The 25,649-nt window shown below is 33.1% G+C and overlaps 1 protein-coding gene across 2 annotated transcripts in view; it reads right to left on the reverse strand.

The window, feature by feature from the left end:
• The window catches only part of TRPM7 (transient receptor potential cation channel subfamily M member 7), a 134,344-nt gene that overhangs the window by 87,858 nt on the left and 20,837 nt on the right, over positions 1-25,649 (reverse strand). For both annotated transcript variants that reach the window (XM_051980642.1, XM_051980643.1), the window contains exons 2-3: positions 7,091-7,170; positions 195-233 (exon numbers count right to left, since the gene is read on the reverse strand). In XM_051980642.1, coding sequence (XP_051836602.1) covers positions 195-233; positions 7,091-7,170 — 119 coding nt within the window. The remainder of the gene's footprint in view (positions 1-194; positions 234-7,090; positions 7,171-25,649) is intronic.

The raw sequence follows: 25,649 nt of genomic DNA on the forward strand, positions 1-25,649 counted from the left end.
GAAGGGCAATAGTAGATTTTATAAAACAGTTTTATAAATTTTTTGAGTAATATGAAAATGTGTCAATTCTGACTTTGCCAAATTCTTTTTAATCCTGAAAAGTACTTGAATTTTCATTTTTCATGAGATCAGCTGCTGAAATGCCTGTGAAATAATGAAGTCATAATATTCATTTAGAATAAGGCCTAACTTACCTGACAAGCTGCTGACATATCTGACATCCTGGAAGGCATCTGTAAAACAAATTAATAACCTTTATTTCAAATAAGAATTAAAATCATTTATACATAATTCTCCATAAAATGTCAAGAGAAAGATTGTGCTTTAGTCACTTACCACAAAGGTATAAAGTGATCTGCGCAACTGAGTTGTTAATTAAAAGCTAAACATAAATCTGATTCTATCTTAAAAATATTTTTTGAAATCTAAATTTTTTTGGTCATTTTATGTTCTGAACTATCTCCCCTTCCACACCCACCCATAATAGGGAAAGCTACCTATTCATTTTCTCTTTCTCTCTCTTACATGTGCACATATGTAATGTGCAACCAGACTATACATACATCTATTTTTCTGTTTTGTTTTTTCTCTGAAGATGGACAGCATTCTTCAAAGGTCCTTTGTAGTTGATTTGAGTATTTATAATGCTCACAAAAAATTATTGATTGCTGTTTTTAGAACAATACTGTTATTATTTTAAATAAAGTTCTCTTGGTTCTACTCATTTTACTCTTCATTATTTCATGCAAGTCTTTCCAAGTTTTTCTAAAATCAACCAGTTCATCATTTTTTATACCATGGTAGTATTCCATAATAATTATATACCATAATTTATTTAGCCATTTCCCCATTGATTTCCAACTCTCTGACATATAAAGAATACTGCTGTAAATATTTCAGGACACATGAATTCTTTCCTTTTTTCCCTGGTTACCTTGGAAAACAGACTTACTAGTGGTATTCTTGGGCCAAAAAGCATATTGTTTTATTATTTTCCAGGCATAATTCCAAATTGCTCTCAAAAAAGATTAGATTAATTCACTGTTCAACCAATTTAAATATTTAAGCCCCAATTTTTCCATATTTCCTCAACATTTTTAATTTTCCTCTTCTATTATTTTAGGCTCTGATAGGTGTGAGATATCTCTAAATTGTTTTAATTTGCAGTTCTTTAATCAATGATTTAGTGGATTTTTCATATAACTAAATATAGCTTTGATTTCTTCCAAAAACTTCCTGTTCATATTCTTTTGACTATCAATTGGGGAATGACTCATTCAAGTTTGACAAAGTTCTCTACATATTAGATATATGACACCTTTATCCTTGCAAGAAATTATTTACACAACTTTCCCTCTAATTTTGTGCTTTCCTTCCACTCTTGGCTACATTGTTTTTGTTTTACAAAACTTTTTAACTTAATGTAAATAAAATTATACATTTTAGATCTCAGAATACTTTCTATCTCTATTCATAAATTGTTCTCCTATCCAGAGTCTAATAAGTATATTTTCTGTATTCTTCTAATTTACTTAAATGTCCTCTCTTTATATCTAGGTCATGCATCCTTTTTGACCTTAAGTCTTGTTTAATAATGTAAGAGATGGGCTTATACCAGGACTTCTTAAACTTTGTGCACTTGTGACCCTTTGTTTATGCAATTCCGGATATATAGGTATATAAAACAGGTATACAAATCAAACATTTACTGATAATAAGTCTCAAGGAAATTTATTTTAAAATAATTTTTATACCAAAGATTATATATAGTTGTGTTATATATAAAAATTTAAATATATAAGCATCTATTTATAAATATAAATATATACAAACATATATATACATATATATAGTTTTACCACTTAGAAAAAATGAAAGCAAATGTGCATACTAAGGAGAATGATGGGCTTGTTTATTTTTACATAAAGAATTAAAGCTTGATGGAACATTTGATATTTTTTATAGTTGTCAAATTTTTTGTGATCCTCCCATTCAATTACGTGACCCCATATAGGGTTGTGACTCAAGTTTAAGAAGCTTTGGTACATACCCAATTTCTGTCAGACTGCTTTCTAGTTTTCCCAAAAATGTTTTTATCAAATAATAAATTCTTATCCTAAAAGCTTAATTCAAATATAAGGCTATTATAATCATTTGCTATTTTGTATTATATGCCTACTCTATTCCACCGATTTAGCTTTCTATTTTTTTGCTAGTTCCAGATAGTTTTGATAATTATTGCCTTATAATATAGTTTTTGTACTGATAAACCTTTTTTCTTTACATTCTCCCTCTACATTATTTCCTCTGACTTTCTTGTTCTTTTGTTCTTCATTTTTATTAAAAAGGCTCTACTTACCCATGAAAAATAACCTAGTTATTTAAATCTGATTTTTTCTATCAAAAGCACTTTATAATTGTGTTCATATAGTTCCTGGGTTTGTCTTGACAGGTGTATTCCCAAGTATTTCATGCTGTCTACAGTTACTTTAAATAAGGTATCTCTCTTAAGGTGTCTGCTGATAATATATAGAAATACTGATGATTTTATGTTGTTTTAGTTTATCTCCTACCACTTTGCTAGAGTTATTTCAAGTGCTTTTTAATTGAATCTCTAGGATTTTCCAAATATATCATATATTGATTATAGAAAGGGATAGTTTTATTACCTTGGTGTCCATTCTGATTCCTTCAGTTTCTTTTCCTTCTCTTATTGTTGGCATTTCTAATACAATACTGAATAATATTGGTGATGATGGGCATTTTTGTTTCACTCCTGATCTTACTGCAAAGGCTTCTAGTTTATCCACATCAAAAATTATGCTTGTTGATAGTTTTAGGTAGATGCTTGTTGTCATTTTAAAGAAAAATTTATTTATACATATATTTTCAGATCTTTTAAATAGGGATGAATGCGTATTTTGTCAAAAGCTTTAACTACAATTACAGAGGATGTAATTTTTTTTGTTATTGATAAAATAAATTATGTTAAATTTTTCTCATGCTAAACAACTCATCTTGTTCTATTTTTGATCAACTAAAGGGATCATGCCTTTCAAAGTAACCTTTTGTTAAGTAATTGTATTTTATCGGAACAGAAGTGAATGCAAGGGATAATGCTGTAAAAAGTTACCCTGGCATGCGTTCTATCAATAAAAAGTTATTAAAAAAAACAAACAAACAAACAAAAACCAAAACAAAACAAAACTAAATAAAATAAAATTAAAAATTAAAAAAATTTTTAAAAAAGTAATTGTATTTTATTTTAAAAAATCAGTATTGTTTAAAGTGTTTTTTAACAACTGTTTGGTTCTAACAACTTTGCTTATCTTGAAGTGAAATGTAAACAACTGTTTTCAGAAGCTCCTTAATAGAGCTAAATGGAATCAAATACTCAGATTTCAAAGAAAGCCTACCATCTATCCACAACAAAAAGAACAGCTGTACAGATTAAATAATTTGTCCAAGTAGGGTAGAAGAGGCCACAATAAAGTCCTACACAACACTAACCAAATCAACAAAGTGGGGATTCACTTAATATAAAAATTGTTATGTGACTTTATATCCATAGGATAAAGTTTATATTCATTCTAAAAAGGATTATTTGTATCTATACTTATGGAATATGAGTAATATACCCTATTATTTAAGAAGTTGACTATACAAGAAGTTTTGAGTAATCATTTGTCTTTCACAATGATAACATTTTCTTATTCTAATAAAGCAGTGGTGTCAAACTAAAATACAAGAAGGAAATAGTTAACAAAACAAACTATTAAAATTTTCCTTCTTCACTCCTCATTATTTTCCTTACACCTTAGTAGATTTTCAAATTTTACTTCTTCTGTGTCTCCTTTCCCAGTAAAAGGGAAAAAAAAATTCTTCAACCACTTATTACTGAAATGTATTACCTGCAACTGAAAAATTGGAGCAGGAAAGTATGAGGAACTAAATTTCCTCTAGAGAGCTAGAAAGTGCCCCCACTGAATTCTGAGCAGGAAGTGCAAGAAAAACTCAAAGAGAAGACTGAAATACTGGAGGGTAGAGGCTGCCACACAGGATCTAATTACTGTGTACCAGGGCAAGGACCTGCAAGCAGCGGAGGCCTGGGCCTACTGACATTCTGGTCACTCACTGCCCAGTCCCAGCTAACAAGTCAGGGAGAAGCCTTAGGTTCAAGGCTGAGGAGGGTCAAATTTATAAGAAAACAGCAAGGGAAAGATCCTGGAACAGGACAACACTAAGATAAGAATATTTATACCTTCCCTCCAGAAATCAAAGATGAGCCTTAACGTCAAGTTTAAAGTCCAGAAACAGACTATAAGAATGAGCAAAGAAATAAAAAAAGAATTCCAGCATGATATGACATTATTTTATTATTATGGTGATAGGGATGCTCAAGAAATAAATTCAAAAAAAAAAAAAAAAAAAAGAGAGAGAGAGAGTGCGACTCCAAATCCTCTAAATAGAGTAATGAAACAAGAATTTAAAATGTTTTTATAGATGATATCAGTGCTACATAACAAATTGGAAACATAAGAGCTATGTGGCAAAGAACTGAAAAAGGAATTAAGAGCTTGGCACAAGAGGTGTAAAATCTTTCAAACAAGTTCCCTGAAAATCCAAATGGACCAAACAGAAACCAATGACTCCATGAAGAAACAAGAATATTAAAACAAAGTCAAATGACTGAAATAAGGAGAAGAAAAGATAAGGTATCTCAGCAAAAAACTAACTAGGACAACAAATTCAGGAGAGAAAATTCAAGCTCTTGTACTATCTGAAAGCAATGACCCCCTCTCCTAAAAGGGACGTGGGGGACCTGTGCATCTAAACATTATGTTCCAAAACTGAGCAGATCTCTGACAACCAGGAAGAAAGTGGAAACAGAAAGAATCTATGAATTACCTCCTGATACAAACTTCTAAATGAAAGCTCCAGGAACATTACAGCCAGAATCCAGAGCTTCCAGATCAAAGAGAAAATATTACAAAAAGACTCAAAGATTAAGACAACTTTGAAGTATCACTACATATCTCTCAGATTGGCTAAAATAATAGGAAATAAGTGTTGGAGAGGATAGGGGAAATATAGGACATGAATACACCATTGTGGAGAACTATTTGGAACCATGCCCAAAGGGCTATCAAACTGCACATGCCCTTTGATCCAGCAGTGCCATTATTGGGCCTGTATTCCAAAGAGATTTTAAAGGAGGAAAAGGGATTAAGATATGCAAAAATGTTTGTGGCAGCCTTCGGTATAGTAGTAAGAAACTGGAAACTGAGTGGAAGCCTATCAGTTGGGAGAATGGCTGAATAAGTTATGTGTATGAATGTTATGGAATATTACTGCTCTGTAAGAAATGATCAGGAGGATGATTTCAGAGAGGCCTGGAGAGACTTATATGAACTGATGCTCAGTGAAGTAAGAACAAAGAGAACACTATAAACAGCAATAGCAAGATTATGTGATGATAATTCTGATGGATGTGGCTTTTTTTTAACAATGAAATGATTCAGGCCAATTCCAATAGACTTATGATGGAGTCATCTGTACCCAGAGAGAGGACTATGGAGACTAAATATGAATCACATAGTATTTTCACCCTTTCTCTTGTAAATTTCCCCCCTCTTGATTTGATTTTTCTTGTACAGCATGATAAATATGGAAATATGTTTAGAAAAATTACACATGTTTAATCTATATTGCTGCCTAAGGGAAGGAGGAAGTAGAGAGGAAGAGAGCAAAATTTGGAATACAAGGTTAGGGTGAATACTGAAAACTAAAAAGCTATTTTTAAAAAAATAATTAAAAAAAAAAAAAGACAAAGAACTCAAATACTGAAGCTTCATAGTCAGAATCATTCATATGTTTAAAACAAAGAATAACTTACCTAATAAAACTGAATATAATTTTTAAAACAAAGTTTTTTATTTAACATTTTCTCCATTTACATTGAAAATACTTTTCCCACCCACTTTTTAAAAAGATTTTTGAGTTCTAGGTTCTCTCCCTTATCCCGACCCACAATTAAGAAACTACATGTGAAGTTATATAAAACATTTCCATACAAGTAAGAAAACAGATCTCCCACCTTAATGAAAATAAAAACCTTCAAAAGAGGGAGAGAGGGAAAGAGACAAAGAGATGGAGGGGAGACAGGAAGAAAGAGTAGGGGGGAAGAGAGAGAAGTGGAAGGGAAGGAGGGGAGAGAGAAGGGAAAATAAGGAGGACTTTGAAGCATTCCTAATGGAAAGACCAGGACTAAATAAAAACTGACATTCAAACACAGGAATGAAGTAAAATCTAAAAAGGTAAATAAGAATAAATAAATAAGGATAGACTTCTTATATGCTAATATGGGGAGATGATACAGGTACTTCCTCTGAACCTTAACAATATCAGGGTAGTAAAAGAGAATTCATTTAAAGGTTCTGTTTTACAATGGAAAGAAAAGAGAAGAAGAATACTCTGGAGAGTGGAAGGAGAGTAAAATGAACATTTATATTAACAAGTGAAGGTGAGGAAGAGTGATATCTGAACCTCCCTCATCTGAAGTGATCAATGGAGAGAAGGAATACAGATACATGCAATGCATGCACACACGCAAGTGCGCGCGCACGCACACACACGCGCATGCACACACACACACACACACACACACACACACACAAGTACAGAAATATATTACACTCAAGAGAGAAGCAAAAGGGAAAAAGGAATAAGAAGTAGGGAGGATTAAAGGAAGGGTAGATTTAAAAAAAAAAAAAGATGAATTCTAAGAAAACAAACTCTAAATAAGGATATATAAGCATATTTATGACTTTTTTTTGAGGTGATAAGAAAAAGGCACTTTTCAAGGAGTTATGGGAAGTAAACATTTTATAGCAGAGTGCTTTATACTCAGAGATTTAGGTATAGGAACAATTCTTTTGCCACCTAACTTTCGTCTCTCAGAAAAGGTTCTAAAACAGAAGGATGAAACAAAATAATCATGTGAGACATAGTGGTTGAAAACAAGCAAAAACATCAGAAATTTGCTTAAACATTTTGAGAAATTTAATGAAGGAAACAATAGTTTGCTTACCTGTGAGGATCCTTTGAACTTGGTATAATATAAACACATTCCCTCTTGGTCAAAGTATTTTCTATCCAGGATTTCTGGGACTAAAAAAGAAAGAAGCTTTATGAAATAATTATAGTAAATTGTGGGTCTAAATTAGGGTTGTCCTCATTAGTACTTTTTGAGAAGAGGGTATGTTTTATAGAGAATAGAAGGAACCAGAAGAAAAGGAGAGATTACAATTGCAATCTACAGCAGAATTTGGGAGGGACAGGACCAAGGGAACAAGTAGAGGAACTGGCTTTTGTCAAAGAAAAGGGCTACTTCAGCAGAGGCTAAAGTAAAGAATCAAAGAGTACAGATAGATGGCCAGGAATTGTAAGGTTTAAAAAAAAAAAAAAGGTAGAAAAAGAAGATGTAAAAAAATAATAAAAAGTGTTGTCCACATATTGAAAGTATGTGTCGAAATATAAGAAAATTGAAGAGATAAGAGAAGTTTTGGAATATCCTCTAATGCAAAGCTTCCTAAACTTTTGAATCGTGAACCCAAACGGGATCATGTAACTGAATGTAGGGGGGTCACAAAAAACTTGGCAACAGTAAAAGGTATCAAATATTCCACCAAGATTTAATTTTTTATGTAAAAATAAACAAGCACATCCATCACATTAGTATGCAAATAATAAAATTATATGTAGACTAAACAATTGTTTTAAAAAAATTTTTCTTATTGATTTATTATCAGTAAATGTTTGACTTGTATACCTATTTTATCTATCTAAAGGAGTTGCTAGAAACCCTGCTTGGAAGTGTGACAGACAATTTGTGATCAAATAGAGGAATGCCAATTTTAAATTTATTTTTTATTTACTCATTATTTTAAATCATGGCACATTTATCGATAATGGGAAGAAGATCCAAGATGAAGGAACTAGAAGGTTAAAGTGTTTGAGAAGAGTCCTACATATTACAGGAAATATAAATTTATTGGTTACTTTTTATGTTCAAATTTCTCTTACGCCCCCTTACTTATTTCTTGTTCATTTAAATATACTAAAAATTATCTTAAAATGTATTTCAAAATATGTTCTCCTTGTTGCTCTCTACATTTTATTTAAAATTCTTGCTTACAAACTTTTTGGCACTTGTCTGATTCTTCTCCCACAAATGATTTTAATTCATCCCAAGATGACGTATAATCGTTCACACTTTGAGAAAATGTATAAATACAGTTTCTAACAGTGCTTGTAATTTTCTTGAAAACTGTTTCTAGTCAGGGATTGGGAAAAAAATCGTTGCATATCATTAGATGGAGTAATAAACACAAGATGCTAAAAGTTTCCTTAAAAAGGAAAGTATACTAGTCATTTTTTAGTTCTAAGAAAACAAATTTTCACAGAAATATACAATTAAAAAAGTATTTTACATCCACACTATTAGTATCAGCAACTTCTCTTTATTATGTGAGAAGTGCCAAAAAAGAAGTTGAAAGCTTAGAAAAGGAAAATTAAAATGATCAAAGGAACTGTGAGCAGAGGGACATTATGAGGAAAGAATAAAAATAGTGGGGATTTTTCAGTTTAGAAATATTAAAAGCAGTCAATTAACAAATATTTATGAGGCATATATGGGCTAGTTAGATGATGGGATACAAAGTATCACATGAGACCTCTGTCCTCAAGGAGTTTTGATACTACCAAGAGAGATAATAACTATATTTACCAAAGCAAATGTTTACTTTCATCTCAGTTTACTAAACTGAATTTTCATCCATCACTATTTGTGTTAACCTGGATATCCTACAGGGTTCTATCCTGAGCTCTCTACTCTCTCTATACTCTTAAGGATCTCTCATCAGTTTCATGGATTTAATTATTCACAACTATGTAGATAATCATCAAAGCATTTATTCAGTCCTAATATCTCTGCTATCCTCCAGTCACATATTTACAACTGCCTACTAGACATCTAAAATGTAATGAAGTTGACATTTTAATTAAATGCGATATAACAAAACTGAACTCATTACCTCTGGTCCACTGTAAAAGTCCCAATCTCCACTTACTGAGGATTACAATCTCTGTGCCACCAACTCTTCACTCTTCACTACCACTTCCTTCATATCCAATTTATTCCCACGACCACTGATTTTATCTTTTTAAAGGTTTCTCACTTGAAAGGGCTCTCCCTTGAGCCCTTCTCTCCTCTGACACTGTCACCACCCAGATACAGGCCCCTCACCATTTCATGCCTGGGCTCTTGCAATAGCTGGTTAGTGTCCCTACGATAAATTTCTTCCCACTCCAGTCCATCCTCCACTCAGCTGTCAAAGTGATCTTATGTGTGTGACCAGATCACTCCCTCCTAGTCAGTATTCTGTGGCTCTCTATCACCCCACATTTATCACATTAGCTACAGAGCTAAAAATGAAATCCGATTTGGCATTCACAATTCTCCATAACCTACCCCCAACACCTTTCCATCTTCTTCTCTAGAACTCCATCTTTATTTACTCTTATGATATAGTGAATAATTTGCCAAACTTCAGTATTTTTACTGTCCCCCTCCTCCATACCTTATGTGTTCTCCCTCCTCTTCATTTCCTGGCTTCTCTTCCTTTATGTGTCGATGTGGTTCAGTTAATTCATTTGTGTCTAACTCTTCATGACCTCTTATTGGGTTTAGTTGTTGTTTTTTGGCAAAGATATCCGAATGGTTTGCTATTGCCTTCTCCAAATCATTTTACAGATGAGGAAACTGAGGCATCAGACTTGCCCAGGGTTCTGTAGCTTCTAAGTGTCTAAGGTCATAATTGAACTCAGGAAAATGAGTCTGATTCTAAATTCTATTCACTTTGCTATTTAGTTGTCCAACTTCCTTTAAGTACCAGATAAAATCTTACCTTCTCCAGGAAACCTTTTCTGATCACCTTTTTCTTTTAATTTCTTCCTTTTATTGATAATTTCCCAATTGGATAATATTTTGTCCATTCAAAGTTGTTTACATATTGCCTCCTTCAGTAAATATTGAACTGCTTGCCTATTTTTGCCTTTCTTTATATCTCATACTTAGTTATTAAATGTTTACTGACTGAATGACAAACATAAAAACATTCAAAATAATTACAAGCTAATTTTTTTGGGGGGAAGGCATCAGTAATTGGGATTGGAGAAGGAGAAAACTTTTTGTAGAAGGTGGGATTCGAGCTGAGTTTTGTTTTGTTTTTATGATAATAACTGGACCAAAGGATATATATAGTTTGATAGCCCTTTGGGAATAATTCCAAACTGTTGAGCTAATTTTTTTAAATTAGGTATCCCACTACACACCTGTCATATTGGCTAAAATGACAGGAAAAAATAATGATGAATGTTGGAGGGGATGCGGGAAAACTGGGACACTGATACATTGTTGGTGGAGTTGTGAATGAATCCAACCATTCTGGAGAGCAATCTGAAATTATGCCCAAAAAGTTATCAAACTGTGCATACCTTTTGATCCAGCAGTGCTACTACTGGGCTTATACCCCAAAGAGATATTAAAGAAGGGAAAGGGACCTGTATGTGCCAAAATGTTTGTGTCAACCCTGTTTGTAATGGCTAGCAAGTGGAAAATGAGTGGATGCCCATCAATTGGAGAATGGTTGGGTAAATTGCGGTATATGAATGGTATGGAATATTATTTTTCTGTAAGAAATGACCAGCAGGACAAATATAGAGAGACTTGGAGACACTTACATGAACTGATGCTAAGTGAAATGAGCAGAACCAAGAGATCATTATACACTTCAACAACGATACTGTATGGGGATGTAATTCTGATGGAAGTGGATTTCTTTGACAAAGAGATCTAACTCAGTTTCAATTGATCAATGATGGACAGAAGCAGCTATACCCAAAGAAAGAACACTGGGAAATGAATGTAAACTATTTGTATTTTTGTTTTTCTTCCCTAGTTATTTCTACCTTCTGAATCCAATTATCCCTGTGCAACAGGAGAACTATTTGGTTCTGCACACATATATTGTACCTAGGATATACCGTGACATATTTAACATGTATAGGACTGCTTGCTATCTGGGGGAAGGGGTGGATGGAGGGAGGGGAAAAAATCAGAACAGAAGTGAGTGCAAGGGATAATGTTGTAAGAAAATTATACCGGCATGGGTACTGTCCATAAAAAGTTATTTTTAAAAAATGAATGTTGAAAACTATCTTTACAGGCATTTGGAAAAATAAAATATTATTGAAAACAAATAAATAAACAAATAAAAATTAGGTATCCCAACAGGCAGAAATAAAGAGAAAGTGCATTCCAAGCATGGGGAAAAAGGGCTGTTGTATGGACAAATATATCAAGACAAAGTGCAAAATACATTTCTCAACTTGGCTCTCTTAAAACAATGTGGGAATGGAAATAAATGTCTATGAAGGCTTAAGAGATGAAGAGGTAGAGAAAGGTTTCAAATGTCAAACATAATTTTCCGTATTGAACTCTAGCAATATTGTTTTGGCAGTTATTTAGAGAATGTATTGGAGTGAGAACTGACCCAGGAACGTCAGTTAGGAAGCTATTGCTCATAATCTAGAGCAAAATTGAAGACCTTACTTAACTAAAGTGTTGGCTAAATTAGGGGGAAAAGGGGATAGATGCAAGAGACATCATGAGTCAAAAAAGATTAAATACCTAATAGGTAGGAAATAATGTACAGATCAAGATAAAAACAAAGAGAAAATAAGGCAGTTGTCCAGAAAAGGATAATAAAGATAACTGCCATTTCTATTAAGTACTTTGGAGTCTACACACCAATTTTTTTTCATAACCACCTCTGAAAAGTCCAAAATTTATTACATCATGAGATTGTTCAGTTGGTATCCAAAACAGAATTTTGTCTTCAAAATCATTCTCTTCCAAATTTTTATAATTCATATTGAAGTTAGCACCATTCATCTGGAGTCCCAAGTTTATAACCCAGTGTTTCCTTTGACTCCTCACTTTCTCTCAACCACTTATCTAATCATTTGCCAAATCTTGCCATTTCAACTTCTACAGGATCAACTGCATCAGAATCTCTCTCTCTTCATACATTCTAGGTTAAGCCTCATCATCATCACTCTTACTTGGACTACTGCAATGGCATCAGTCTCCCTACCTTAAGTCCCTCCTTACTTAACTCTTCTTTCCACACTGCTGTCTAAATAATTTCCTTTATACCAGAATTTGTCATACCTCTGCTCAATGAACTATAGTGGTCTTTCTATTGCTTCTAGAATAAAACATCAGCTCCTATTTATTTATCATTTAAAGACCAACTATACTTTCACTATATATTACTGCACTTTCCTATTCTCTGAAATTCACTTAAATTAGTTAGACCCTGAAATTAATTAAGTACTGGGGACACAAAAAATGGCAAACACCCCTTACTCTCCAGGAGCTTACAATCTAATAGGGTCTTGGCTATGTGCAGATAGAAGGGTCGAGTATGACAGATCTTATGGAAGTAAAATAAGAATTTAACAACTGATTAGATAAATGGAGTAAGGCATTAAGGCTAATGCCAAAATTATGATCCTGGAGTATGAAAGAATGATAGCACCCAAAAGAGAGAAAGGTTTTAATTTTTTTTCTTCAACACCACTTTTTCTCATCCCATCCCCCAGAACTTCCATTATTTACCATGTCATCTACAAGTTAAAATGTATCCTCCTTAAAGGATAAAAAACACTGTTACCTATTTAAAGTTTATATCATATTTTCAGATTCTAAGTTTTCTTATGTCTCTAATACTGAATTTTAAAATAATTTATGTCATTAACATTCTCCAGTGGCTTCATTTGCATTCTCTCTGATGTTACGAGGGGGGAAAGAAAGATCAATATCACAGAAGAGGCCAAATTATAACTAAGAATTTGAAAATAATGGCCCTGCTTTGACAACTTAAAATGAGAAAAAAAGATTTAATTTTTCAAAATCATAAAACACTATTTTTGTGGTGGTGACTTAAAAAAAAAAAAAAGGTATGACTTGCAATAAAGGTGAAAAAAGGAAATTCTAAAAAGGTCAGATCAGTGATTTCACTTATTGAAATAGTTGTTCATTTATTACTTAATGAGATTCATTGGGTGTAGATGGTATGAAGTGAGAAGATAAAGAGATTTGTTTGGAATTTCTGCCTCTAAGCTATTACTTAGCAACTTAACAGGCAGGGTTAATAGTCGAGTGAGAATTTATCACAGCTCAGTCTCATGACATATCACATGACAAAGTAATAGTAGACCAAGATCAGATATGGAAGCTACATGTAACTTATTTAAATGATTCACTAAAATTGTGAGAATATATAAATGGCACTTCTAAAGAGAAGGTCAAGCAGCTAGACTGAATTTTAAATTTTAAATATTAAAATTTTAAAAAGAAAAATAGTTTATTATAGGTCAGACTAAATAGAGTACAATGATTTCTAAGTATATTAAGAAAAATTATTCCTTATCTTAAAAGAACTCTCTACCATGTTGAGAACCTTACCATAGAGCTTTGAAGAATGCTTAGATCAGAGGAACTTAACCTAGGGTCCAGGTACTCTAAAATTAGGTTAACTGCTTGGGGAAGAGGATCTGCTTATATTTCCACAGATGGAGAAAGAATCAGATGGCTGACAAGGAGACTGTTAAAAAGACTTTTAAAATCTTCAGGAATCATTGGATTTCCTAAACACAAGATGAAACTGTTTCAGTTCTTGAAAAAACAGCAAGAACCATTGGATTTCTTCAGATGAAAAATTGTTGATGAGACTTTTGCAGTACTTCAGAGCTCAACAGGAACTATTGGATTCCTGGCACATGAACTAATGGACAATGGATTCCTTTTGGACTATTTCTAGGACTTATGGACATGTGTAAATTTTCAGGATGATTCATGTTATTTGTTATATTACTATTAGCCTGTGTTATATTGCTATGTGCTTATGTAAATTATGTGTAATGCCTCCCATATTGATGGATTTATGTATACCATGTATATCTGTTACAAAGTTCTGGCCCATATTGATGGATTTATGTGTACCCCTTCAGAAACCCACTAATCTGATTTGACTTCCTATTTCCTTTGGTGTTTTCATCTCAGGTTTTAGGGACTCTGTAAATTTGTTTTATTTTTAATATATTGACAATTATATTTTAATAAGTGGTTTCATTTGTAACTGTATGTAGTTTGTGCATTTAAAACCATTATTCCAAGAATGGTGCTAATAGACTTCACTAGATTGCCAAAAAGGTCCACGACAAAAAAAAAAAAAAAAAAAAAGTTAAGAACCTCTTGATTACATGAGAACTTCCTTCCCCTGCTATCATTCACTACTCCTTCCATCCCCATTCATCTCTGTCCTTTCATTTACCAAACTCTTATAACTCTGTCCTCTAGCAGTCTCATATTGTTATAAAAAAAAAAAAAAACAACTGCCCTTCCTATCAGCATCACTTTCTTTCATAGTTCTTCCAATTTTTTTGCATAAAGAGAAACCTGATTCCTCACTAGAAGAAAATAAATTCCTGCTTATCCTCTCTCTATGACTGGATACACTACATCTCATCCTCACTTACACATGGAATTCTCCATCTTGACTTCAGCACTTTGTCTCCATCTTCCTCTTAACCGCCCTCTTAATAAAGGCCTTTCAGGTCAAAGTACACAAAGAGACAGTTTTCAGACAAAGAAATTAAAGTTATCTACAGTCATATTAAAAAAAAAACCCCACTCTAAATTGCTATTAATTAGAGGAATGCAAATTAAAACACCTCTGAAGTACCACTTCATATCTAGAAGATTGCCTAATATGACAGAAAAGGAAAATGATAAATGTTGGAGGAAATTTGGGAAAACTGGGACAATAATGCACTGTTGGTAGAGTTGCGATTAAATCCAACCATTATGGAGAGCAATCTGGAACTATGTTTCAAGGGCTATAAAATTTATGTGTACCCCTGAACCAGCAATATCACTACTTGGTCTCTATCCCAAAGACATTAAAAAAAAAATCAAACCAAAAAATTTTTAAATGGAAAAGGACATAGTTGTAAAAAATATTTACAGCAGTTCTTGTTTTGGCAGCAAAGAACTGAAAATTGAGGGGATGCCCATCAGCTGTGAAATGGTTGAACAAATTATGGTATATGAATGTAATGGTCTATCATTGTGCTACAAGATAAGGAAACATGCTAGTGAGGAATCAGAAAAACCTGAAAAGACTTAAATGAAGTGATAAAGTAAAGTAAGTAGAACCAGGAGAACACTGAGCACACATCAGCAATCCTGCACAATAATCAACTGTGAATGATTTAGTTATTCTGATCAATACAATAATCCAAGACAATTCCAAAGGATTCATGATGAAAAATGCTGCCTCCAGAGAAAGCACTGATGGTGTCTGAATGCAGATTGAAGCATGCTATTTTTTACTTTATTTTTTTTCATTTTTAAAAATCTACTTTCTTTTACACCATGACTGATTAGAAACTGTTTTGCATGATTGCATGTGTATAACATCAAATTGTACATCATGTCAGGGAAGGAAGAGGGGATAGAAAAGAGGGAATTTGGAATTCAAAATATTTCTTAAAAATTAATGCTCAGATTACTTGTTGTTTTGGGGGGGGAGGTAAGGGAGGAAGCGAGAAAATTTGGAAACACAAGGTCTTACAAAAATGAATATTGAAAACTATCTTTAAATGCGGAATGCTGGAGGGGAGGTAGGAAAACTGGGACACTGATATATTGGGGAATTGTGAATACATCCAGCCATTCTGGAGAGCGATTTGGAACTATACTCAAAAAGTAATCAAACTGTGCCACATACCCTTTGATCCAGAAGTATTACTACTGAGCTTATATCCTAAAGAGATTTTAAAGAAGGGAAAGGGACCTGTATGTGCAAGAATGTTTGTGGCAGCCCTCTTTGTAGTGGCTAGAAACTGGAAACTGAGTGGATGCCCATCAATTAGAGAATGGCTGAATTAATTGTGGTATATGAATATTATGGAATATTATTGTTCTGTAAGATATAACCAGCAGACATATTTAACATATATAGGACTGCTTGCCATCGAGGGAAGGGAGTGGAGGGAGGGAGGGGAAAAATTGGAACAGAAGTGAGTGCAAGGGATAATGTTATAAAAAAAATTACCCTGGCATGGATTCTGGCAATAAAAAGTTATTATAAAAAATTTTAAAAAAAGATATAACCAGCAGGATGATTTCAGAAAGGCCTGGAGAGACTTACATGAATTGATGCTGAGTGAAATGAGCAGGACCAGGAAATCATTATATACTTCAACAACAATGCTATGTGATGATCAATTCTAATGGATGTGGCCCTCTTCAACAATGAGATAAACCAAATCAGTTCCAATAGAGCAGTAATAAATTGAACCAGCTACACCCAGCAAAAAAACTCTGGGAGATGACTATGAACCATTACAGCACGCTTAATAAATGCCTACTGAATTGATTTGAATGAAGTCAGAACATTATCTTCATATTCCACTTCCTCTCAATTTATCCTTTCGACTCTTGCCTACTATGCATTAACTATATTATTCTGCTTTTTTAGCAGGGCTCTCTTACCAATCTAATCCAACTATAATTATGTGATTAGGACCAAAGGGAGTTAAGGATATGAGAAGCCAAAAAATATATATATATATATCCCTTAATCATATGCAATGTAGACAATTAACATAGTTTTAACTATGAAATGACCAGACCCACATGTTGGTAACTGAGAATCTAGTTAGGCCAGCGGGAGCAAAAAAAAGTGAGCAGATGATAAACTATAAAGGCTCAAGAGAAATGAAAAAAAGTTTTCAAAGAGTCAGGACGTGGTTTGACAATAGAAAACAACATGTGAATGTCAGAAGTACAAATAATCAATTGATGTTTATATAGAATCATGGTGGAAGAATCACATGACCAAGCTAGAAGGCATCAGAGATGCAAATAACACTCAACAGAGATTGTCATACTTTATTTCTGACATTTATTACCAAAATTATTTAAAAGTATCATTAATTCAGTTATTCAATCCCATTAACATATGTATCTCAAATGTTACAATTTTTGTAGAAATATAGTAAATTATTTGCATAAATCATAGAATACGATTAAAAAATTTGGTAACTTAGGGGGAAAAATGGTTCATAAGCTCTAAAGCATATACAATTTAGATGAAGAAAGGTTGGCCTTTATAATTGCTATTATTATTCAATATTGTATTAGAAATATTAGTTATAAAAATAAAAACAAAAAAGGAAATGTTAGCTATGACAATAAGAAATTGAGGGAATTAGACTAGATAATGAGGAAACAAAACTCTCATTCTTTGCAAATGATATGATATATACTTAGGGTCTTCTGGAGAATCAATTATAAAACTAACAAATAATTACCTCTAGCAAAGTTGCAGGGTACAAAATAAAACCACATAAATCATCAGCGTTCTATACATTACTAAAAAAGTCCAGCAACAAAAGACAGAGAAATTTCGTTTAAAGTAATTGTAGACAAGACAAACCTGACAAGACAAACTCAGGAACTAAATGGATACAATTACAAAACAGTTTTCACACAAAGTCAGATCTAAACAATTAGAAAACTATCAATGCCTCATGAGTAGGCCAAGTCAGTATGATAAAATGACAATTCTATCTAAATTAATTTATTCAGTGCCATACCAATCAAACTACCCCACATTACAGAATACGATTAAAAAATTTGGTAACTTAGGGGGAAAAAGAATAACAACAAAATTCATCTAGAAGAACAAAAGGTTAAGAATATCAAGGTCATCAATGGGGAAAAAATGTGAAAGAAGATCATCTAGGCATACCAGATCTCAAACTGTTTTATAAAATGGCAATTATCAAAACAATGTGGTGCTGGTTAAGATATAGAGAAGTGAATCAGTAGAATAGATTAGGTACACATTTCTAAACCTCCATAGTAATCTAATATATGATAAACCCAGAAATCCAAGTTTTTGAAACGAAAATTCATTATTTGGCAAACACTGGAAAACAGAATGGCAGACCAGGTATTAACTAACATTTATTTATACCATATATCAAGATAAGGTCAAAATAGATACATGATTTAGATATAAAGAGTGAGAGCATAACAAATTAGGAGAACATGAAATAGTTTATCAGATCTATGTAGAAGAAAGAATTTAGCATCAAAGAAAATAGAGCATTACAAAATGTAAAATAGATAATTATGATTATATAAAATTTAAAAGTTTTTGCAGAAACAAACTAATGCAACCAAAATTAAAAAGAAAGCAGAAAATTGGGGGCTAATTTTATTACAAATATCTCAGATAAAGATCTCATTTCATAACAAATAGAGAACCAAGTCAAATTTATAAAAATACAAGTCATTCCAACTTTGATGATGAAATTGAAACTATCTCACTCATATGAAAGAGTATTCCAAATCACTATTGATCAGAGAAATGCAAATTAAGACAACTGTGAGATATCACTACATACCTGTCAGATTGGCTAAGATGACAGGAAAAAATAACGATGAATGTTGGAGGGGATGCAGGAAAACTGCAACGCTGATGTATTATTGGTGGAATTGTGAACGAATCCAACCATTCTGGAGAGCAATATGGAATTATGCCCCCAAAGTTATCAAACTCTTCATACCCTTTGATCCAGCAGTGTTACTACTGGGCTTATACCCCAAAGAGATACTGTAGGGACCTGTATGTGCCAAAATGTTTGTGGCAATCCTGTTTGTAGTGGCTAGAAACTGGAAAATGAATGGATGCCCATCAATTGGAGAATGGTTGGGTAAATTGTGGTATATGAATGTTATGAAATATTATTGTTCTTTATGACCAGCAGGATGAATACAGAGAGGACTGGCGAGACATGAACTGATGCTGAGTGAAATGAGCAGAACCAGGAGATCATTATACACTTCAACAACGATACTGTTTGAGGATGTATTCTGATGGAAGTGGATTTCTTTGACAAAGATCTAACTCAATTTCAATTGATCAATGATGGACAGAAGCAGCTATACCCAAAGAAAGAACACTGGGAAATGAATGTAAACTCTTGGTATTTTTGTTTTTCTTCCTGGGTTATTTCTACCTTCTGAATCCAATTATTCCTGAGTAACAAGAGAACTGTTTGGTTCTGCACACATATATTGTATTTATACTGTGACATATTTAACATGTATAAGACTGCTTGCCATCTGGGGGAGGGAGTGGAGGGAGGGAGGGGAAAAATCAGAACAGAAGTGAATGCAAGGGATAATGCTGTAAAAAATTACCCTGGCATGGTATCTGTCAATAAAAAGTTATTTAAAAAAACCAAAAAACAAAAAACAAGTCATTCTACAACTGATAAATGGTCCAAGGATAGGAATAGGCAGTTCAAAGAAATCTAAGCTATTTATAACTATATGAAAACATTCTAAACCACTAATGATTAGAGAAATGCAAATTAAAACAATTCTGAGGTACTACCCCACACTTATCAGATTGGCTAATGTAACAAAAATGAAGAATGTTGGAGGGGACATGGGAAAATTGGGACACTACTGCACCATTGGTAGATTTGTGAACTAATCCAACCATTCTGGAGAACAATTTGGAACTGTGTCATTTTGGTTCAGCAATATTATTGCTAGATCCATATCCCAAAAATATTTTAAAAAGGAGGAGACCCATTTATACAAAAATATTTATAGCACCTTGTTTTGTAGTAGCTAAGAATCAGACATCAAAGAAATGCCCATCAATTGGGGAAGCTGTGGCATATGATTGTGATGGAATATGTACTATAAGAAATGATGAGCAAGATAATTTCAGAAAAACCTGGATAGACCTATAAAACTGATGCAAAGAAAGAACCAGGAGACTGTTGGATACAGTAATAGCAATATTGTGTGATTTAGCTATTCTCAGCAATAGTGATCCAAGATAATCCTAAAGGACTAATGATGAAACATTCTATCTGTCTCCAGAAAAAGAACTGATATTCTCTGAATACAGACTAAAAAGCATGCTATTTTCTACTTTTCATTCTTTTAAAAAATCTTCTCAATCCAGTTCAGTTCCATTTGATCAATGATGGACAGAATCAGTTACATCCACAGAGAGAACATTGGGAAATGAATGTGGACTACTTGCATTTTTGTTTTTCTTCCCAGGTTATTTTTGCCTTCTGAATTCGATTTTTGTGCAACAAGAGAACTGTAGGGATCTGTATACATATATTGTATTTAAGATATACATATTTAATATGTATGAGACTGCCTGCCATCTAGGGGAGGGGATGGAGGGAGGAAAGAGAAAAGTTGGAACAGAAGTGAGTGCGAGGGACAATGTTGAAAAACTACCCGTGCATATATTTTGTCAATAAAAAGCTATAATAATAATTAAAAAAAAAATCTTCTCATTGTACATGTTTAACATATATTGGATTACTTGTCTTCCAGGGGAAGGGATAGAGGGAAATGAGGAAGAAAAAATAAGAACACAAGATTTTGCAAGGGTGAAATCTATGCATATGTTTTGAAAATTTTTAAATTTTTTTTTGCAAAAATGACTAACATGGAAATGTTTTTACATAATTATACAGTTATAATTTATATCAGATTGCTTACCATTGCAGGAAGGGAAGGTAGGAGGGAAGTGGGGTAAAAATAAAATATATATATATATATATATATATTTTTTTATTTTAATAGCCTTTTATTTACAGGTTATATGTATAGATAACTTTACAGCATTGACAATTGCCAAACCTCTTGTTCCAATTTTTCCCCTTCTTCCCCCCACCTCCTTCCCCAGATGGCAGGATGACCAGTAGATGTTAAATATATTAAAGTATAAATTAGATACAAAATAAGTATACATGACCAAACCGTTATTTTGCTATACAAAAAGAATCGGACTCTGAAATACTATACAATTAGCCTGTGAAGGAAATCAAAAATGCAGGTAGGCAAAAATATAGGGATTGGGAATTCAATGTAATGGTTCTTAGTAATTTCCCAGAGTTCCTTCACTGGGTGTAGCTGGTTCAGTTCATTACTGCTCCATTGGAACTGATTTGGTTCATCTCATTGCTGAGAATGGTCAGGTCCATCAGAATTGGTCAAAATATGTATTTTTAAATGTATATGGTAATACTGTTGGTTAATATAAACCAAAGACTGGCAGACAGTTTTAATACATCATCCAGTCTTGATATCAAAAGCTCAATATGGTTTAAAAGCTATTGTTTTGTTCATCAGTTTTCAGTTGTATCTGACTCTGATTCCATTTGGAATATTCTGGGCAAAGAAAGATACTGGAGTTGTTTCTCATTTTTCTCTCACCTCATTTTCCAAGTGAGAAAACTGAGGTAAACAGGGTTTTATTCTGGGTTGTATGACCTGTCCAGGATCACAGATCTGTCTGAGGTCAGATATGAATACAGGAAGATGGGGTTTCCTGACTCTAAGCCTGATATACTATTCACTGCCTAATACTTCTTTTCCCACTTCTCTTCCCCCTCTCCCCCTGCTCTTCCTCACTCTCTGTCCAGTTTTCTGGTATAAGTATCAGAAGTGCAATATATCCAGAATCTCCCAGTTATGTAGCAGAAATAGCCTGGATTTAGAGTCAGAGAACCTATGTTTCAATTCTACTTCAACTCTTTAATCAATTAAGAAGCATATACTAATGTGTAGGGGGGAAATGCAAAGTTGCTGGAGATACAAAGACAAATATCAAACATTCTATTTTCAAACACCTTACATTTTATCGAGAATGAAAAACAGCATAAACATATTTTAATATATATTATTAAATAAATGAAATAAACTGTGTTGAAGAGCAGTGGCAGCTGAGAGGAATCAGGAAATGTTTCATGTGAACAATGGCATGAATTGAATTAGGAAGAAAATAAAAGATTGTAAGATAGGAAAAGAGTATATTCTATTCATGGATATAACAATGAAAAATCAGTCAGGACATGAAATGTAATGTGTAAGTAAAAGAAAGAAGCCCAGTGCAAAAAAGGGAAATGGATAACAATATTGAAAGGGTAGGTTGGAATCTGGTAATTAGAATTTGTATAATAAAATTTAAGTTGAAATTTTTAAAAAACAGCTCCCACAGCAAATAATTGAAGATCAAAGGAGAACAATGTATGTAAAGCATTTTGCAAAACTTAAACCACCAAATAAATGTTAACTATTATAACTAAGTTGGAATACAAGGCACATCTCCTACTCTCAACCTCGGAAACCGGACTCCTGGGAACTATTAAAATTGGCAGAAGCCAACAGCAAGGCATAATAAGACAAGAAAAGTTGTGCTATCAAAAATACCTCTAAGGATAAATACCACTTCCACAAAAGAAAACTGCTACCTAAAGAAAGGCAAAAGATCTCAATACCTAGCAGGAATCCACAATCAAAGTGAGAAACTTGGCATTTGAGTTAAAGGACTTTCTTCAAAAAAGAAGCAAAAAGGAGCAGTGGATAAAGTACCAGTCCTGAAGTCAGGAGGAATTAACACTTCCTAGCTGTATGACCCTGGGCAAGTCACTTAACCCCAATTGCCTCAGCCAAAAAAAAAAAAAAAAAAAAGCAAAAAGAATGGAATCTAACAAATGAAAGTATATCAGAATAATTTGCAAATGAAAGACTATAACATTGAGGTGATACAGAGAGTCAAAACTCCATTAAAAACAAAACACAAAACAAAAATAAACAAACAAAAAAAAGAAACCATTACTAAGGATTGAGAAGTAAGGAAATCAGAGAGAATTCTCAACTAAGCTAATGTAGAAAAATTCTGATGTTCTATTAAGAGCTCAAGAAATCCAAATCAATGAAAATCCAAGTTGAATAAAACAAGTGAAGGTCAGAAATAATTAATATAAAGAAAATGAACTGAAGCTAGAAGCTTCTCTGCAAAACTGGAAAATGACAGGGCCAAGTTCCAATGGTCTTGTGATGAAGAGAGCCATGTACACTCAAAGAAAAGGCTGTGGGAACCGAGTGTGGATCACGATATAGCATTTTCACTCTTTTTGCTGTTGTTTGCTTGCATTATATTTTCTTTCTCATTTTTTTCCTTTTTGATCTTATTTTTTTTATGCAGAAAGAATTGTATAAATATATATATATGCATACTTTGGATTTAACATATATTTTTTACCATGTTTAACATATATTGGATAACTTGCCATTTAGGGAAGGGAGTGGGGAAAAGAAAGAGGGAAATTGGAACACAAGGTTTTGCAAGGGTCAACAATGAAAAATTATCCATGAAACTGGGATGCTGTTGCATTGTTGGTGGAGTTGTGAACGGATCCAACTATCCTGGAGAGCAATTTGAAACTATGCTCAAAGAGTTGTCAAACTGTGCATACTTTTTGATCCAGCAGTGTTTCTACTGGGCTTATACCCCAAAGAGATAATAAATAAGGGAAAGGAAGTTGTATGTGCAAAAATGTTTGTGGCAGCCCTTTTTGTAGTGGCTAGAAAATGGAATCTGAGTAGATGACCATCAATTGGAGAATGGCTGGGTAAATTATGGTATATGAATATTATGGAATATTATTGTTCTGTAAGAAATGACCAGTAGGATGAATACAGAGAAGCTTGGAGAGATTTACATGAACTGATGCTAAGTGAAATGAGTAGCACCAGGAGATCATTGTACACTTCAACAACAATAATATGAGGATCAATTCTGATAGAAGTGGCTATCTTCAACAATGAGGGGATCCAAATCAGTTCCAATTGATTAGTAATGAACAGAACCAGCTACACCCAGTGAAAGAACACTGGGAAATGAGTGTGGACCACAACATAGCATTTACACTCTTTCTGTTATTGTTTGCTTGAATTTTTGTTTTTCTTCCCAGGTTATTTTTACCTTCTTTCTAAATCTGATTTTTCTTGGGTAGCAAGATAACTGTATAAATATATATATACATATATTGTATTTAACATATACTTTAACATATTTAACATGTATAGGACTACCTGCCATCTACGAGAAGGGGTGGAAGGATGGAGGGGAAAAGTTGGAACAGAGGTTTTTACAATGTTGAAAAATTACCCACACATGTTTTGTCAATAAAAAGATATAATAAAAAAAGAAAAAATTATCCATGCATATGTTTTGAAAATAAGCTTTAATTAAAAAAAAAAGAATAAATGAGACAGAAAAAAATGACAGGTTCAGATAAGATACAATTATGGGAATAAATGTTTCACAGTGCTTCATGAATTTACTACAAAGAACTTTACAAGCCTCTTCTCAAAAACACATGGCATTATATACCTATTCTAATATCTAAAAACAGCACTAATTCAAGTCAATTATGTCTTAAGTCAGAACTAGAATTGATTTTTTAAAAATCAATAAGCATTTTCAGAAAAATAACATATGAGTTGAGAAGCAAAAAAAAAAAAAAAGCCAAAAAAGTTTACACTTTATAGAACCATATTGATTTGATAATTATTCCACAAGCTGCCTAAAATGACTCTACAGCTTCACTGTATTATCCCAAAATCTTTGGTACTTTAATTCAATGCTAATTTATGGTTTATACATATTCATATTCTACAAATATATAAAATAGGCTTAAGCATATTGAGAACACAATGAAAACTATTGTCTTTTTTAAGAATAATAGGACCATAGATTTAGAACTAGCTGTAAGGGCTCTTAAAAACATGTCATCACCATAATTGCCTTTTTTCAGCGACACAGTTTAAGAGGGAAGAAGGGGGAAAAGAAGAGGAGGAAAGGAAGAAAAAAGGGAAGGAAAATTATGTAAAAAATTCAGAGTTCCAAAGGAGACAAAGACAGGAAGAACAGTTTTGACCAACCATTACAATGTTGAATGAAGTAAATATTCACTAAAATAAAGCAAAACAAAACACTAACTTGTAGCTGACAGATTCAGAGGTTTCATTAAGCAACCCTCTTTTTTCACCTTATTTGTATACAAATGAATAGCCAGGAATCTAGAGCCCAACTCTCCCAGGGCTCCACTTAATACAATGCTAGCAAGGCTTCCACAGTTCTAATTAGGTTTGATTGCTAAACTCCCCAAAACTTCCTGATGAGACAGTTATAATTCTACCTTCATTGTGACTTGGCTTGTCTCCACAAAATTTCCTTTGCTTACTCTTTTATCCCATCACCTTCCCTGCCACATGGCAGCTGCCAAAGTCAGATCCTTTATCTGATTTGACCCTTCAACCTAAGCCCATATTCCATTTGACAGTCTGGAGCAACATACTATCCCCGAGATAGTGGGGACTTTAGGAAGACTACATAGGACTTTATCCCTATGAATTTTTGCTCATATCCTCCGATGTTGCTATAGGCTTTTATTAATCAACTAGTTTGACACATTCTAATATTATTGCATGCCATTCATCCTAAAACTCTATTCCAAACTTTTCTGACAATATGTTCATGTTTATTGATGACTGCAAAATTCATAATAAAAAATTAATAAAGGAGAAAACTGTGGATGAATATCAAGACTTA

The sequence above is a fragment of the Antechinus flavipes genome, chromosome 2 (genome assembly GCF_016432865.1).
Source record: "Antechinus flavipes isolate AdamAnt ecotype Samford, QLD, Australia chromosome 2, AdamAnt_v2, whole genome shotgun sequence".
In the NCBI taxonomy this organism is placed as follows: domain Eukaryota; kingdom Metazoa; phylum Chordata; class Mammalia; order Dasyuromorphia; family Dasyuridae; genus Antechinus; species Antechinus flavipes.